The 18,932-nt window shown below is 45.3% G+C and overlaps 1 protein-coding gene across 3 annotated transcripts in view; it reads right to left on the minus strand.

Moving 5' to 3' along the window:
• Positions 1-18,932, minus strand: part of LOC112218531 (breast cancer anti-estrogen resistance protein 1-like) — a 113,805-nt gene that overhangs the window by 12,420 nt on the left and 82,453 nt on the right. For all 3 annotated transcript variants that reach the window (XM_042301507.1, XM_042301506.1, XM_042301508.1), the window contains exon 3: positions 458-613. In XM_042301507.1, coding sequence (XP_042157441.1) covers positions 458-613 — 156 coding nt within the window. The remainder of the gene's footprint in view (positions 1-457; positions 614-18,932) is intronic.

The raw sequence follows: 18,932 nt of genomic DNA on the forward strand, positions 1-18,932 counted from the left end.
GACAAAATGTCAAAAATATAAAACAATTAGAGACTGTCATTTCCCCAAATTTGAAACCCTTATTCAAGGTTTCAAAGTCCTCTGAGAGTAGGCAACCCGTCCTGTTGGGGGAGGACGCAGAGAGCTGTGGGTTGGCAGCGCACAACATTGCTGCCTGCCATAAGATGAGGGACAGTATCTGACAGACCAATCAATCTGCACATGTCCTCTGCTGTATGCTAATTGTTATTGTTCAATGTCTGGTTATTTTGACCCTTGTTATTGTTGTTACTGTTGTCCCGTTGACAATTTTGATTCTTATTATTTTCATATTGTAAATATCAAAAGTAAGCTTTGGCAATATGTACATTGTTACTTCATGGCAATAAGGCAAATTTAATTGAAATTGAGAGGGAGATGGGGAGAGAGAGAGAGAGAGAGAGAGAGAGAGACAGAGAGAGACTAGCTGACTCCTCACCTGTTGGCTGTACTGGGCGCGGGTTGGGGGAACGTCATAAATATCCTGTGACTGCTGGGAGGGAGGCATGTGTCTGGGAGGGACGTCATACTCATCCTGCTCCGACTTTCCCGTGTCATACACATACACCTGGCCCACCCGCGTCGGCACCACCACCTGACGGAGAGAGAGAGAGCGAGAGAGGCATGAGGTTAGTGAAATGGTCCGTTATAAGATTTTAGCAAATTGATGCATCTTTAAATCTTATGTACAGTTGAAGTCGGAAGTTTACATACACCTTAGCCAAATACATTTAAACTCAGTTTTTCACAATTCCTGGCATTCAATCCTAGTAAAAATGCCCTGTTTTAGGTCAGTTAGGATCACCACTTTATTTTAAGAATGTGAAACGTCAGAATAATAGTAGAGAGAATGATTTATTTCAGCTTTTATGTGTTTCATCACATTCCCAGTGGGTCAGAAGTGTACATACACTCAATTAGTATTTGGTAGCATTGGCTTTAAATTGTTTTACTTGGGTCAAACATTTCGGGTAGCCTTCCACAAGCTTCCCACAATAAGTTGGGTGAATTTTGGCCCATTCCTCCGAGTCAGGTTTGTAGGCCTCCTTGCTCACACACGCCTTTTCAGTTCTGCCCACAATTTTTCTATAGGATTGAGGTCAGGGCTTTGTGATGGCCACTCCAATACCTTGACTTTGTTGTCCTTAAGCCATTTTGCCACAACTTTGGAAGTACACTTGGGGTCACTGTCCATTTGGAAGACCCATTTGCGACCAAGTTTTAACTTCCTGACTGATGTCTTGAGATGTTGCTTCAATATATCCACATCATTTTCCTCCCTCGTGATGCCATCTATTTTGTGAAGTGCACCAGCCCCTCCTGCAGCAAATCAGTCTTAGGATATGTAAACTTCTGACACACTGGAATTGTGAATTATAAGTGAAATAATCTGTCTGTAAACAATTGTTGGAAAAATTACTTGTGTCATTCACAAAGTATATGTCCCAACCAACTTGCTAAAACTATAACAAGAAATTAACACGAAATGTGTGGAGTGGTTGAAAACCGTGTTTTAATGACTCCAACCTAAGTGTATGTAAACTTCCTACTTCAACTGTACTTTATAAAAGAGTGTAAAAACACCAGCAAATCAGCTCCAAGTGATTTCAATGTTCTTCTGTTCCAAAGTATTTCCACACATAACAGAGAGATATACGCTGACGGTACAAACAATAGAACACCCCCCTTCGCCTTCAGAACAGTCTCAATTCATCTGGGTATGGACTCTACAAGGTGTTCAAAGTGTTCTTGATACACATGGGAATCTGTTGAATGTGAAAAACCCAGCAATGTTGCAGTTCTTGACACACCCCAACCATTGTGCCTGGCACCTAAATCTTTTGTCCTGCCTATTTACCCTCTGAATGGCACACATACACAATCAATGTCTCAAGGCTTAAAAATCCTTCTTTAACCTGATTTAACAAATGACATTAATAAGGGATCATAGCTTTCACCTTGATTCACCTGGTCAGTCTATGTCATGGAAAGAGCAGGTGTTCCAATTGCAATGAACATTCAGTGTACGTGATCATGTACAAACGTAAGCAAGGTTTGAAATTATAATGTTTTAGTGAAATATTCCATCTGTTTGGGCTTATTGCAGTCAATTTGCAGTCTACTACTAATTGGTAATTATGTTCCGGCCCCCTGACCTTCCACCCAAGAAAAAATTGTCCCATGGCTGAATCTAGTTGATGATCCCAGCCGTAGAGGATAACAGTAGAGAACACATTATATCCACTCAAGACTCAATCTTAATGAAATTCCCCTGACCCACAGTGAGGAGCCAAAACAGCCTGTAACAGATTCAGGGTCTGGATTAACCCCAGAGGCAGTAAAAACAGAATGGAGGTCTTGGCAGGTCAGTGTGGGAACAACGCCTGTCCTATTGTCTGCCTATTTACCCACAGTATTATAGTCTCAGTGTTATGTCAACTGTCTGGGCCTGGGAAATGAAAACAGACTGACTGATAACAGCACACTGGCTGCTCTCAATACAGAGACAGTAACTGGAACATACGTGTCCATCCAAACTAGTACTCAGATTTAGTATTCAATACATCACAGGATATTGAAAATCAAATCATTAGCACTTCCTATCAGGACCATATCATGTCATGTCACCACCACAAAATGTCCTGCATCAGTGCTCCTTGGAAGTCTATCTGAGCACCTCTGGCTGTGTGTGTGTGTGTGTGTGTGTGTGTGTGTGTGTGTGTGTGTGTGTGTGTGTGTGTGTGTGTGTGTTTCTCCTCTCCTCTCACTTCCTTTAATCTGCCCCTGCTATTGATCCCCTGCAGGCAAGGGCTATGGAATCACACAGATAAGGAATGTTGTTATCTCTCTCCCAATCAGGGCACTGGGGAAATCTCTGATTATCTACTCCCAGCTACAGATACACTGCTGCTGCTGCCTTCACTACTGATGGGAGAGGAAAATAGCAGTCCAATCACACACACACATGCCTGCACACACACCAGTGGTAATAAACCGTTTGCAACCTCCCAACTACAGTACCAGTCGAAAGTTTGGACACACCTACTCATTCATGGGTTTTCTTTATTTTTACTATTTTCTACATTGTAGAATATTAGTTAAGACATCAAGACTATGAAATAACACATATGGAAGTGTTAAACAAATCAAAATATATGTTACATTTAAAATTCTTCAAATTAGACACCCTTTGCCTTGATGACAGCTTTTCACACTCTTGGCATTCTCTCAACCAGCTTCATGAGGTAGTCACGTGGAATGCATTTCAATTAACAGGTGTGCCTTGTTAAAAGTTAATATGTGGAATTCCTTTCCTTCTTAATGTGTTTGAGCCAATCAATTGTGTTGTGACAAGGTAGGGGTGGTATACAGAAGATAACCCTATTTGGTAAAAGACCAAGTCCACATTATGGTAAGAACAGCTCAAATAAACAAAGAGAAATGACCGTCCATCATTACTTTAAGACATGAAGGTCAGTCAATCCGGCACATTTCAAGAACTTTGAAAGTTTCTTCAAGTGCAGTCGCAAAAACCATCAAGCGATATGATGAAACTGGCTCTCATGAGGTCCGCCACAGGAAATGAAGACCCAGAGTTACCTCTTCTGCAGAGGATAGGTTCATTAGAGTTACCAGTCTCAGAAATTGCAGCCCAAATAAATGCTTCACAGAGTTCAAGTAACAGACGCGTATCTCAACATCACTGTTCAGAGGAGCCTGCATGAATCAGGCCTTCATGGTCGAATTTGCTGCAAAGAAACAGCTATTAAAGGACACCAATAAGAAGAAGAGACTTAATTGGGCCAAGAAACATGAGCAATAGACATTAGACCGGTGGAAATCTGTCCTTTGGTCTGATGAGTCCAAATTTGAGATTTTTGGTTCCAACCGCCGTGTCTTTGTGAGAGGCAGAGTAGGTGAACATGTGTGGTTCCCACCATGAAGCATTGAGGAGGCGGTGTGATGTGTGGGGGTGCTATGCTGGTGAAAATGTTGGTTATTTATTTAGAATTCAAGGCACACTTAACCAGCACGGCTACCACAGCATTCTGCTGCGATATGCCCATCCCATCTGGTTCGCGCTTAGTGGGACTATCATTTGTTTTTCAACAGGACAATGACTCAACACCTCCAGGCTGTGTAAGGGCTATTTGACAAATAAGGAGAGTGATGGAGTGCCGCATCAGATGACCTGGCCTCCACAATCACCTGACCTCAACCCAATTGAGATGGTTTGGGATGAGTTGGACTGCAGAGTGAAGGAAAAGCAGCCAACAAGTGCTCAGCATATGTGGGAACTCCTTCAAGACTGTTGGAAAAGCATTCCAGGTGATGCTGGTTGAGAGAATGCCAAGAGTGTGCAAAGCTGTCATCATGGAAGAGGGTGGCTACTTTGAAGAATCTAAACTATAAAATATATTTTCATTTGTTTAACAGTTGTGATGTCTTCACAATTATTCTACAATGTAGAACGTTCAAAAAAATTAAGAAAACCCTTGAATGAGTAGGTGTGTCCAAACTATTGACTAGTACTGTATATGTGATAAATATAGAAAATGCACTGTACTGTTCTCTGTTTAGTGTCATTTTTGCCTCAGTGGATATAATATTTGGCGATTGGTGTGTATTTGGCACACGTACAGCTAGGCTTACGCACTAATGGCAGAAAAAAAAGATGACAGAAAAACCTCAATGTAGCCTATAGATATGTATTGCACAAAAATTATACATGTATGGATTTTTTCATGCATTGTTTTCTCTTAATTCAACATGCCCGCCACCCACCCACACACCCGCCCTTCATCCACACAATATTTCATGACCCTAATCCCGCCCACCCAGCGGATATAACCGCAGGATTTGGGGTTATGAGTAAACACACACACGAGCGCAGTCAATCCCGTTTCCAAAAAAACTGAAAGGATCCCTGGTCCTTTCCTCTGGATCATAGGCTACAGTAAGGGTGTGTGGTTCTGGTCGTGTCTGCTAGCCTGTCTCTTCTCAGTGCCAGACAAGGGCAAAACTAAACATGAAGAAGCAAGCTGAGTAGATCTCTAGACGTCACTGAAGCAGCCATGCCTAGCTCACTACGGGTTTCAGAGGCGATAACTTCACAGAGTTCTGACAGGTTCCCCTGGTCCCATCCCCCCTTCTCTCTAGCTGATCCCCTCACTGCCAGACACCCCACATCCCCTCTGGACACCCCAGTGAGGAACGAGGGGAGGGACTGCTCCCTATAGGCCGTCAATATCTCAGCCTGGCCGACAAAGGAAGCATTGGAGCCCATGCAGATGCATGTTAGTGTTCAGCTGATGAGGACCAGGATCAAAGGGCCGTGATTAGCATGACACAGTGACAGAGGAAGTGGATTTCTCCAGTCTGACTGATAGACACTGGATTAGATACAGCCAAGCCACAATCCATACAAAATAATGGAATGACATAGGGCATGGGCAAAGAACCTCTAAAAAACTATATAATACAAAAACCTCACTGATACTAACTATACAGACTTGGATAAACTTGGATTAGCTAACACAATGTGACATTGGAACACAGGAGTGATGGTTGCTGATAATGGGCCTCTGTACGCCTATGTAGATATTCCATAAAAAATCTGCCGTTTCCAGCTACAATAGTCATTTACAACATTAACAATGTCTACACTGTATTTCTGATCAATTTTATGTTATTTTAATGGACAACAAAATGTGCTTTTCTTTCAAAAACAAGGCCAAACTTTTGAATGGTAGTGTATATTTGTAGCAACTTGTGCAATATGTTATGAGAAAAAGAAAATCACATTCTTCATTACACCTGCCATATAATTTTTCATTATGAAGCTTAAGATCAGTCCTCAGTCACTCTAAAATCAAATCAAATCAAATTGTATTTTTCACATGCGCCGAATACACACAATTGTAGACCTTACCATGAAATGCTTACTACGGAGAGCATTATCACACGTCCAGAACAGCTGATGCTCTCATGCATGCTTCAGTGTTGCTTGCCTCGAAGAGAGCATAAAAAGCATTTAGCTCATCTGGTAGGCTCGCGTCACTGGGCAGCTCGCGGTTGGATTTCCCTTTGTAGTCCGTAATAGTTTGCAAGCCCTGCCACATCCGTCGAGCCGGTGTAGTAGGATTCAATCTTAGTCCTGTATTGACGGTTTGCCGTGCTGTTTGATGGTTCGTCTGAGGGCATAGCAAGATTTCTTAAAAGCGTCCGGATTAGTGTCCCACTCCTTGAAAGCTGCAGCTCTAGCTTTTAGCTCGGTGCGGATGTTGCCTGTAATCCATGGCTTCTGGTTGGGATATGTACGTAAAGTCACTGTGGGGACAATGTCGTCGATGTACTTATTGATGACGCCTGTGACTGAGGTGATATATTCCTCAATGCCATTGGATGAATCTTGGAACATATTCCAGTCTGTGCTAGAAAAAACAGTCCTGTAGTGTAGCATCCGCGTCATCTGACCACTTCCCTACTGAGCGAGTCATTGGTAGTTTGTCACACAACACAATATGTCTCAAGTTGAGGGAGAGTGCAATTGGCACACTGACTGCAGGAATGTCCACTTGGGCTGTTGCAGGAGAATTTAATGTTAATTTCTCTACCATAAGCAACCTCCAACGTTGTTTTAGAGAATTTGGCAGTACGTTCAACCGGCCTCACCCCGCAGACCAATTGTAACCACGCCAGCCCAGGACCTGCACATCCGGCTTCATCACCTGTGGGATCGTCTGAGACCAGCCATTCAAGCAGCTGATGAAACAGAGGAGTATTTCTGTCTGTAATAAAGCCCTTTTGTGGGGAAAAACTCATTCTGATTGGCTGGGCCTGGCTCCCCAATGGGGATACCCTCCCAGAACCACCCATGGCTGCGCCCCTGCCCAGTCATGTGAAATCCATAGATTAGGGAATAATTTATTTATTTCAATTGACTGATTTCCTTAAAATGAACTGTAACTCAGTAAAATCGTTGAAATTCTAGATGTTTCGTTTATATTTTTGTTCAGTATAGTTACAGTATGGATTTCAAAACTATATGTTTGCCAGTTAGATATCTTATAACTATTAAGTTAACTGTCTAAAATGTTCTGCAGTTGTGCATTTGGTTAGCTAATTTTGTAGTTAGTTAGCTATCTAGCTAAGTGGTTAGCTTCTTCCAAAATGAAGCTTCACTTGGTAACAGCAGAGAATCCCCTCCTGGATCAAGAGCCTTGCTGTCTAATATTTGTTTTGTGTGTGCAGCAAACTGTGAGTAGCATTTATGAGTTACGTGTAAAATTTTATAAGCTGGGATGTCTGTCCTGCAAATAGTTTCGTTCAGCGACTGTATAAGATGTTCACAATACATTTTTAGCATTTAGTTAGCATTCTATATGGGATTTTACATGCACTTGTTAGCATTGCTAAGTGGGGTCTGAAAATAGTGGCCTTTGTGTTCAGTGCCGGTATTACCAAATATCCCTGTGTGGCACAAGGCCAGTATGAAGGTATGACAATCTGGATACCGCCCAAGCTTATAATGCAGCAATAGTAATCGATATATGAATTATAGAAACTATAGTTAGGACATCTACTTTGTGAATGACACAAGTAATTTTCCGAACAATTGTTTACAGACAGATTATTTCATTTATAATTCACTGTATCACAATTCCAGTGGGTCAGAAGTTTACATACACTAAGTTGACTGTGCCTTTAAACAGCTTCTGATAGGCTAATTGACACCATTTGAGTCAATTGGAGGTGTATCTGTGGATGTATTTCAAGGTCTACCTTCAAACTCAGTGCCACTTTGCTTGACATCATCGGAAAATCAAAAGAAATCAGCCAAGACTTTAGAAAAACAATGTAGACCTCCACAAGTCTAGTTCATCCTTGGGAGCAATTTCCAAATGCCTGAAGGTACCACGTTCATCTGTACAAACAATAGTACGCAAGGATAAACACCATGGGACCACGCAGCCGTCATACCGCTCAGGAAGGAGATGCGTTCTGTCTCCTGGAGATGAACGTACTTTGGTGCGAAAAGTGCAAATCAATCACAGAACAACAGCAAAGGACCTTGTGAAGATGCTGGACAAAACAGGCACAAAAGTATCTATATCCACAGTAAAACGAGTTCTATATCAACATAACCTAAAAGGCCACTCAGCAAGGAAGAAGCCACTGCTCCCAAACCGCCATAAAAAAGCCAGACTATGGTTTGCAGCTGCACATGGGGACAAAGATCGTACTTTTTGGAGAAATGTCCTCTGGTCTAAAATAGAACTGTTTGGCCATAATGGCCATCGTTATGTTTGGAGGAAAAAGGTGGAGGCTTGCAAGCCAAAGAACACCATCCCAACTGTGAAACACAGGGGTGGCAGCATCATGTTCTGGGGGTGCTTTGTTGCAGGAGCGACTGGTGAACTTCACAAAATAGATAGCATTATGAAGGAGGAAAATGATGTGGATATATTGAAGCAACATCTCAAGACATCAGTTAGGAAGTTAAAGCTTGGTCGCGAATGGGTCTTCCAAATGGACAATGACCGCAAGCATACTTCCAAAGTTGTGGTAAATGGCTTAAGGACAACAAAGTAAAGGTATTGTAGTGGCCATCACAAAGCTCTGACCTCAATCCTATAGAAAATATGTGGGCAGAACTGAAAAAGCGTGTGCGAGCAAGGAGGCCTACAAACTTGACTCAGTTACACCAGCTCTGTCAGGAGGAATGGGCCATAATTCATCCAACTTATTGTGGGACAGTTGTGGAAGGCTACCTGAAACGTTTGACCCAAGTTAAACAATGTAAAGGCAATTCTACCAAATACTAATTGAGTGTATGTAAACATCTGACCCACTGGGAATAAATCTAAAATCTAATAAAGCTGAAAGAAATCATTCACTCTGCTATTATTCTGACATTTCACATTTCTAAGACAGGAAATTTTTACTAGGATTAAATGTCAGGAATTGTGAAAAACTGAGTTTAAATGATTTTGGCTAAGGTATCTGTAAACTTCCGACTTCAACTGTAAACACTTGCATACACAAATTGCACGCACCCTCATGCACCTGCCTTTGCTGTTGATTCTGCTCCCCTTCTCTGGCTCTACTTTGTGGAGGTTACCTCAGTATCCTGCTGGACTGGGATTTAAGAAACCAATCACATTATTTGCTAATGAAACGTCACAACTCTCCCGGATCCTCTAATAATATTTGCTCTCCCAGTCAGGCTGCCTGCCACTTGAAAGGTGACAGCCCAGCTAAACGGGTAATTAAGCCATTGCCCATTAAATAAATCTGACAATCTGCCTCTGTTAATATGTCTCATCCCTGTATCCTTCCTCCATCTCCTCCCCTACAGCTTCCCTTAGTTCCCCATTCATTCAGAACCAGTGTCTAAAGAAATTGAGTAGATGTCCTTAACTGACAGCCTATAAACTGAAATAGGACTAAGGAAAAACCCCAGAACAAATGAAATCAACTGAATCAAAGTCATATTTGAATCTCTCCATACAGCAAACTCCCTCCCTCTCCCTCCTCCTCTCCCCTTTTCTTTCTCCTCCTTTCCCTGCCTTCAATTCCTCGTCTCTCCAGACAACCCATTATCCACAGAGCTAGCCAGCTTCACACACGTTTAAAAAACACAGCAGGTGTTTCATCTAACACATCCTAGGACAATATCAGACAGCCTCCTCTGCAGCCTTCTCTACCACAAAACACTCATTCTCCTCTCATACTGAGATATAGATCAGATCATAACATGTACTGTATGCGCCACTTGAGCTAAAGAACACCTACCTTTTACAACAACATAGTAACAACATACCTGTTCCTTTGTGCTAGATGGGTGACGGGATGGAATATGCAAGCACTACTGACAACATGTCATTCTGAGTTTATTCATAATTATTATTCTTGACTTGTGTATTGTCTGGCATGTTTTTCTGGTTCACATGAATGTAAACAGACTACAGAAATATGGATCACACACACCATCATGTTCCTGGGCGCATCACACTACTATTGACAGCAGTAAGTAAGAGTCAGATATCTATCACTTAACCTGGCTCTTATCGACAGATCCTCCATAAGCTATTAAAAAGATTAGAGGGCAACATTATTGGTTTTTGGTAATTGATCACATGGTAACGAGCCAGCCCTATCAATGCCCTCCTTAGCTGGCCCTTAACCTCATCTACGTTAATGGAGGATCCCTCTGAGGCCATGAACTGCATAACTAATGGTGATCAATAGTGTGAATTATCAATGAGGAAGGTGTTGGAGAGGGGAGGGCACGGGGGCACATATGGGCTTTGGCTCTTAGCCAAGTCCTCATCAATAGTGTTGAAAGGCTTCTGTCAATGGGAGTGGGGGGACACAACACCCAGCAGCCAGCTGTCACAACATTCTATCAGGTCATAATAATGATGTCACTAAAAGACGAGGAGACATTGAGGTTGTGGAACAATGGGGAGCGGTGCCGCTCTGACCTGAGCCCTCACTGCTTTACTGAGCTGGCAGCTGGCCATAAGGTCTGTCTGTTGGAACAGAGGTCACCCCGAGGAGAGAAACAGATTGTAGACCCCCCCACCACCCACAGTCCACTGACCCCTAACCCAGCTGACACCATGTCTGCCTGTTTAGATCGTTTCAGAACACAAGGGTTTTTTCCAGTCCACCTGCAATAGGAAAGACAAATAAAACTTCTGCTGAGCCTTGTGAAGTGGTCTTTCAAGTGAACAAAGGTCAGAGTACGGAGATTAATATTCCACGTTGGATGTCACATGTTTTAAAATGAAACTGCTCACGTTTCAACATTTAACTCAGATTTTTATGGCTTCTTCAATACCCATACCATAAGAACTTTTTGATGCTTATAAACACCATTTAGCAGACACTTTTTTCCAAAGTGACTTACTGCGTGCATACATTTTACATATGGGTGGTACCGGGACTCAAACTCACGACCATGAAGTTACAAGCACCATGCTCTACCAACAGAGGTACAAATGACCACATTTAAACACCTACAGTAGATTCAAACACCTTAGATAAGGTGTTACCAATAACCTAATAATCATAATTTCATACCTATGATTAGGAGAATTCAATGAGATTTAGGTTTTGGTAGAAAATGCAGTCTGAATCTACTGATGTGTGTTTCTGTTACTCCCAGAGGAAGCCTGTTTCAGTTCACATGCAGCGTGAGAGTGTTGTAAAGTTAACACAGTGCCCTGACTAGACCATGAATAACAAAGCTCTGAGTGCTATTGCACAAAAAGGGTCAAAGTCCAAATGCTGAGGGGAGTTGAAGTAACTTAATCTTTTTATCTTCATGAGGATTAGGTGGCCGACCTCGCAGGAAAATTCCTCCACATACACCCCCCACCATCTCAGCCTGATGGGAGGCCATCTGTGGCACAAGCTGTGAACATTCCTTTTTTGTACAGGGGGATAGAGGGATGTGTAGGGGGACGGGGGGCACTCTGTGTCCTGCTGGCATGGAGGAATCATTCAGTTGTTCAGCAGATGATGACATTCCCTCCAAGCCTCTCTTTTCAATGTTATTTTCCTCATCTTTTCCCCTACATGGCTGAGGGACTGGGGAGTGTTGCCCCTGCCTCGCAGCTGCACAGGTTACAGGCATGATCAGCTGTGATGTCAGCTCCCGTCCCAGCGCAGCACAGGGCATGGCAGGCTGCAGCTGCGTCATGGCAACCCAGCTCCCGGGTCCTCAGCTGGAGTGTGATGTGGCTGCCAGAGAAGAGAGAACTCATCTGCACCGCCGCCCACTCCAAGATGGCGGAGAGAGAGAGAGGGAGGCAATGTGGCTGGACACAGTACAGGTTAGACACAGAGCACAGATTACAGGACAGAGGAAAGGTCAAATAAGGGTCAATCGAAGCTGTCCAAAAGGTAGTAATTTTATCCTATATGTACACGGTAAACTGCACATTTATAAATGTATGTGACAAGGTTCCAACAGACCATGTCAGCTATATATAGTAGTGGCATCGGGTTTCAATTCCGAGCATGGATGCTCTTAAATAAGGTTTTAATCCTCCCTCAGACATAAGGTTGTTTAACCTAACATTTTCAAAGCAGCTGGTGTGTGACCCAGATGAGAGCTGGTATCCCTCCCAGCAGCAGCAGCAGTAAATGGGAGAAGAGAAGTAAAGCCTGGCTGTAGCAGAGTCAGTGTTGGGGGTTGAGACGCTGACGCAGGGTGGTAGATTTACAGCTCCATATCCCTGGTTCCCTGGTCCAGGCTGCAGGATTAATCAGAGCCTAATTAACTCCACATTTGTGTCGGAGCTCTCCGGCATGTGGCATGCCCCGGGCCAGTGTGGTTCAGCCTGGTGAGCCTGGCAGGACTGGGGTACGGTACTCCTGGAGACAGGGAGCCCCCAACCACTAATCCGCAAAGACCCCCTCAACAGACCCACAGGCCTGGGATGCATGCCACACATAGCTGCCATGACTGGGCAGGGCGTGAGTGGCTGGGAGCACCACTCTCTACTCCTCTCTCTGCAACTCTCTCTTTCTGTGTGTTTATCTACAGTCCCCACATAAAACGCCACAATCTTTCTTCAGCATCTCCTGGCAACACAACACTTAGGTCTGTCTCTGCTCTCTCCAACCTATTCATTCGAATGGACGTGACTGCGTTACCGTGGAAACGCAGTACGAGCGGTATCCAGGCAGTGACAGGGTATCTGTCACAGGACAGGTCAGTAGAGAACAGGAAAAGCTATTCATCTCTACTTTCTATGATTACATAGAGCGATAGTCAAGTGGGAATAGAAATCCTTGTATGTTGTTTGCATCTACTGTATGTTGTTAGCCTAACAATGAGCAGTTGTAAGCATTTCACTGTTAGTCTACACCTGTTTACGAAGCACGTGACAAATAAGATGTGTTTTTAACATGAATGACATTAGAACATAGCCCAAAGTAGCATTTGGTCCCCATTATTTCAAGCTTCATGTATTTCCTGTCTCCTTAATGAAGGTTAGTCCATTTTATCCCTGACCCTACTGAGAGGACCGTGAAAACATCAAAGAGCCCCTACTGAAGCCGAGACCACTGGGTTTACTACTCACTAATAGGTCCAACCTCACACACCACACACACACACTCACAAACAAACCTATACATGGACACAATCACACACACATCCTCACACTAATGACCCTTCTCGGAAGTCAGGAGTGTGTGCTGAGTTGACAGAGGAGATGCAGTGTGTGTGTGTGTGTGAGGACACACTGAACCCTGTGTCCCTTCACTCTGACCTGGCCTCTCTCTCTCTCCAGTTTGACTCTCCCAGCCCAGAACAAAGAGTCTCTCTGGTTCCTGTGATATCCCATCCCTTTGATGAGGGCCACTGGATAACACAGAGGCTTGTGGGGACCTGTTGTTTATGCTGAGGGCAGATCCATGTCCCCGTGTCCCTCATTACCCTCCTATCGACTCCCCCCAGTCGCTCCCCTCTATCGGATGCAGGCTTTGTGGGGAGGTGATAACAGGACCAGGGCTGGAATTGTACATGAGAGCCCAAAAAGACCCCACCTGCGCTCCACTGCTCAGGGCACTGTGTCCCCTCTAATTCCCTCTGCACTCTCTCACTCTACCCTTCCCTCCTTCTCCCTCTTTCCCATACTCCCTTTCTCTACACTATCAGAGCAGAAAATGAGTCCACAGCAGGTAATGGAGGAGAGACCCGGCAGGCAAGAAACAAGGCTTTTAAAAACACACACACACACACACACACACACTGAATCACATCTACAGAGGCAGTGTGTGTGACTCACATATAGATTCACCTGGGTCCGTAGTGAGAGGCTATACAGTAGAGATCTTTCAGTGCTACTGACCAATGAGCCCACAGTCAGTGGTGGAAAAAGTACTCAATTATTGTCATACTTGAGTAAAAATAAAGATACCTTAAAAGAAAATGACTCAAGAAAAAGTGAGTCACCCAGTAAAATACTATTTGAGTAAAAGTCTAAACGTATTTGGTTTTAAATATACTTAAGTATCAAATGTAAATTGAATCACTAAAATGTACTTAAGTATCAAAAGTAAATGTATAAATAATTTCAACTTCCTTATGTTAAGCAAACCAGACAGCACAATTTTCTTGTTTTTATATTTATTTATGGACAGCCAGTGGCACACTCCAACACTCAGACATAATTTACAAACTAAGCATTTGTGTTTAGTGAGTCCACCAGATCAGAGGCAGTAGGGATGACCAGGGATGTTCTCTTGATAAGTGTATGTGGACCATTTTCCTGTCAAAATGTAACGACTACTTTTGGGTGTCAGGGAAAATGTATGGTGTAAAAAGTACATTATTTTCTTTAGGAATGTAGTAAAGGAAAAGTTAAAGTTGCCAAAAATATAAAAAGTAAAGTACAGCTACACTAAAAAACTACTTAAGTAATACTTGAAAGTATTTTTACTTTACACCACTGCCCACAGTAAGAACCACTGTGCCAGATGGGCATCCTCTACCTCCTTCGTCCCTGGGTACCGGCATGTACCCACAGCTCACCAGTCCTCAACTCACCCTCATGTACCAACACCCTTCACAGAGAAATGCCTGAGCAGCCACCATCCAAGAGGTTACCACATACCCACACAGTTCCCTTTAGTGATGCCATGGACTAGAAGAGTGAACTCTGTTCCTATAAAGACTAACCTAAAGCCACTTCAGTACTACGCTGCCCCAAACCAAACACACTTCAAGTTGGGCTTCTAAAGCTTGGGCCCAATTGAAGGCCATAACTGAGGACAGGCAGAGCCATTAAAGCTGCATCCCAGCATTGAGTCATTACTATACTAGCACTACTGTTACTGCTGGAGCATGGGCTCAGGCTGAGGAGGACTGTCTGGAGCTCCTACCACAGCTACCTGACCCTCCCAGTGTTCTCTTCCCAGAGCACAGCCCAGAACAGCTGGGCAGGGACGCTCACATCTGGAGCCTCTATTTATACACTGTCACAGTCACACAGTCCCAGTGCCACAACATTCTGAATGCATGGTGGGGCACTGTGCAGAGATGCTTATCCAGTCACTCAGCTCCAGCTCTACATTACATTGCAGTGAAAAGGCCCAGGGAGCAAGGAGTCTAACGACTGTCACTGTCGTTCTGCCCCTGAACAAGGCAGTTAATCCACTGTTCCTAGGCCGTCATTGAAAATAAGAATTTGTTCTTAACTGACTTGCCTAGTTAAATAAAAGGTAAAATAAAAAAATAAAAATTGAGCAGCGTGGGGCAAGGCCTCCCTCTCTCTCTCTCCCCCTCCCTCCCTCTCTCTGCTCGGGCATGTGCAGTGATGTGGGCCGAATCAAAGAGCCCCTTTTAGAAGGGCACTCAATGCTCACCAATTAGGCCCAGAGATACCCTTTTAATTAATCTATGGAGACATTAACCCCAGAGTGCCGCAGAGCACTGCCTACATTCACACAATCAGACAGGAACGCTTTCGTGGTCAGGAGGATGACTCCGCTTACATAGACAGAGGAAGTGAGGGAGGGTATGGGAGGAGGAGAGATATAGAACGGGAGGGAAGAAAGAAAGCAAAGAGACTCCTAAAAAGAATTGGGATTGTGATAGAGTGTGTGGCAGAGAAGAGAAGAGAAGAGCTCCTCTGGCACCCAGGCTGAGACGAAGAGAAGCTACAGAGGCCGTGTGGGAGTGAGGTACAGAGAGAGGCCGTGTGGGAGTGAGGTACAGAGAGAGGCCGTGTGGGAGTGAGGTACAGAGAGAGAACCGTGTGGGAGTGAGGTACAGAGAGAGGCCGTGTGGGAGTGAGGTACAGAGAGAGGCCGTGTGGGAGTGAGGCACAGAGAGAGGCCGTGTGGGAGTGAGGTACAGAGAGAGGCCGTGTGGGAGTGAGGTACAGAGAGAGGCCGTGTGGGAGTGAGGTACAGAGAGACGCCGTGTGGGAGTGAGGTACAGAGAGAGGCCGTGTGGGAGTGAGGTACAGAGAGAGGCCGTGTGGGAGTGAGGTACAGAGAGAGGCCGTGTGGGAGTGAGGTACAGAGAGAGGCCGTGTGGGAGTGAGGCACAGAGAGAGGCCGTGTGGGAGTGAGGCACAGAGAGAGGCCGTGTGGGAGTGAGGTACAGAGAGAGGCCGTGTGGGAGTGAGGTACAGAGAGAGGCTGTGTGGGAGTGAGGTACAGAGAGAGGCCGTGTGGGAGTGAGGTACAGAGAGAGGCCGTGTGGGAGTGAGGCACAGAGAGAGGCCGTGTGGGAGTGAGGCACAGAGAGAGGCCGTGTGGGAGTGAGGCACAGAGAGAGGCCGTGTGGGAGTGAGGTACAGAGAGAGGCCGTGTGGGAGTGAGGCACAGAGAGAGGCTGTGTGGGAGAGTGAGGTACAGAGAGAGGCCGTGTGGGAGTGAGGTACAGAGAGAGGCCGTGTGGGAGTGAGGCACAGAGAGAGGCCATGTGGGAGGTACAGAGAGAGGCAGTGTGGGAGTGAGGTACAGAGAGAGGCAGGGCACATAGAAACGTGTGGGTTACAGCTAAAGAAGGCCACACAATTACAAGCCCATGAGGCAATAACGGGAATACAAAGCACCCATCTCATCTCTATGGATGAGCACACTTCCAAACCCCGGACTGACAGCTGCACTGCTTTTAGACGGATGCTCCAGTCTGCGGAAGAGAGCCTCCTCGCCGTGAACATCCATCTACAGTATCTCTCTCTTTTCCCTCCTCACATTCACTCTCTCTTTCAATTCAATTCTCTTTCTCCCTCTCACACACACACACATACGTGCCTGCACGTAAGGTGCTACCATATTTGGAGCTACCATATTTAGTATATTTATGTGCTAGATGGGTGAAGAGATAATGTCCCAGTGCTCAGTGAGAGCTATACCTACAGGCAGCAGATATACCTACAGGCAGCAGATATACCTACAGGTAGCAGATATACCTACAGGCAGCAGATATACCTACAGGCAGCAGATATACCTACAGGTAGCAGATATACCTACAGGCAGCAGATACACCTACAGGCAGCAGATACACCTACAGGCAGCAGATACACCTACAGGCAGCAGATACACCTACAGGCAGCAGATATACCTACAGGCAGCAGTTACACCTACAGGCAGCAGTTACACCTACAGGCAGCAGTTACACCTACAGGCAGCAGATACACCTACAGGCAGCAGATACACCTACACGCAGCAGTTACACCTACAGGCAGCAGATACATCTACAGGCAGCAGTTACATCAGATACACCTACAGGCAGCAGATACACCTACAGGCAGCAGATACACCTACAGGCAGCAGTTACACCTACAGGCAGCAGTTACACCTACAGGCAGCAGTTACACCTACAGGCAGCAGTTACACCTACAGGCAGCAGATACACCTACAGGCAGCAGTTACATCTACAGGCAGCAGTTACACCTAAAGGCAGCAGTTACACCTACAGGCAGCAGTTACACCTACAGGCAGCAGATACACCTACAGGCAGCAGATACACCTACAGGCAGCAGATACACCTACAGGCAGCAGATACACCTACAGGCAGCAGATACACCTACAGGCAGCAGTTACACCTACAGGCAGCAGATACACCTACAGGCAGCAGATACACCTACAGGCAGCAGCATGCAGTCATTTCTTCAGCAGGAGATCACACACACCTTCATTTTCTCTCCCCTCACGTCTCACTCTCTTCCCTCACTCCACAACGACCCCTCCCCCCAAATGTCTGCCTGGTCCTCCATCTCCTCCTCCCTACATTTCAGGTGAGCGCCCACCAGGTCTTTTTAAACACTCCTGAGATTACACATTTACTTTCAGAGCAGGGAGTCCACAAAACCACCAGCAGTATCTCAATCCACAGAGCAGAGCAGAGGAGAGGAGATGAGCTTGTGCTGTTAGCCCTGGGCAGCCTGCTCCTTATCACAGCGTCTCTCACCTGCAAACAGGCCAGGGTCATTAGAGGCTGCAGGTGATAAGAAGGCTTGATCTACATACCTCGGCCTAATCAAAGGAACCCAGGTTCAAACAGGCCATCCTGCCTCCACCTCTCCCCTAACCATCTGCTTCACACAAAGCAATGAGCTCGGCCATGAACGTGTCATTCAGTCACAGACACACATTGTACTTTGAATACTTTCTAGACAGTTGCAGGAGAGTGAGGTTGTAAAGATCAGGTAGTAGCTCCAGTCCTCACTCAGAGTGGTGTCTGTCATTCCTCCCTGCAGTCAAAGCCTGAGTGGTGCAACTCTCAAGCCCCTATCAGCTTAGCAGTTATCACGAGTAGATCAGTGGATTCTCCTACAGACATACAAGAGCAAGTTCATGACCTCTAATAGCAACACTGCTAAAGGTACTGAGGGCGATAGCTAAGAGTCTTCATAACTGTGATCAAAGATATACTTTCTGATGAATTGGGTTGCAGAGACACAGAGTGCAGTGGCGTTTTCAGCTCCAACGCAGCTGGGTGTTTACTGAGGCCACTCAGGTTCTGTGTCGGTCCTCTCAGAAGGGAAGAGGACGCAGGGACAGCGGTGAATTGTTTACTTGTTTCTTTCTCCGGCTGGGCTAAGCTGTTGCCATGGTTTGAAGAGGAGGTGGGGGTTGTTTTTTGGGGCGGCTGGGTGGCATACCAATGCAGCATAAATGGATTAGGTAGAAAACTGAAAAACACAGTCGGATGGAGAGTGGGGACTGAGCGAAAGGAGAGGGGGGCTGAATTCCAGCCTCTTGGAGGAGTGTGTCAGGGTTTTGAAGGGCGCGTGCCGCCACGCCCCTCCTCAGACGTTCTGTTTGATGTAAAGCCTGCTAACCAATCACAGTTGTTCCAGCTGCTGCTTGGCCTTCTGCAACCCTCTCCCACCTCCTGCCCCAGTCCCCCAGACCCGGACAAGGCCTGGCTG

This window comes from Oncorhynchus tshawytscha, linkage group LG19, assembly GCF_018296145.1.
Source record: "Oncorhynchus tshawytscha isolate Ot180627B linkage group LG19, Otsh_v2.0, whole genome shotgun sequence".
Lineage (NCBI taxonomy): Eukaryota > Metazoa > Chordata > Actinopteri > Salmoniformes > Salmonidae > Oncorhynchus > Oncorhynchus tshawytscha.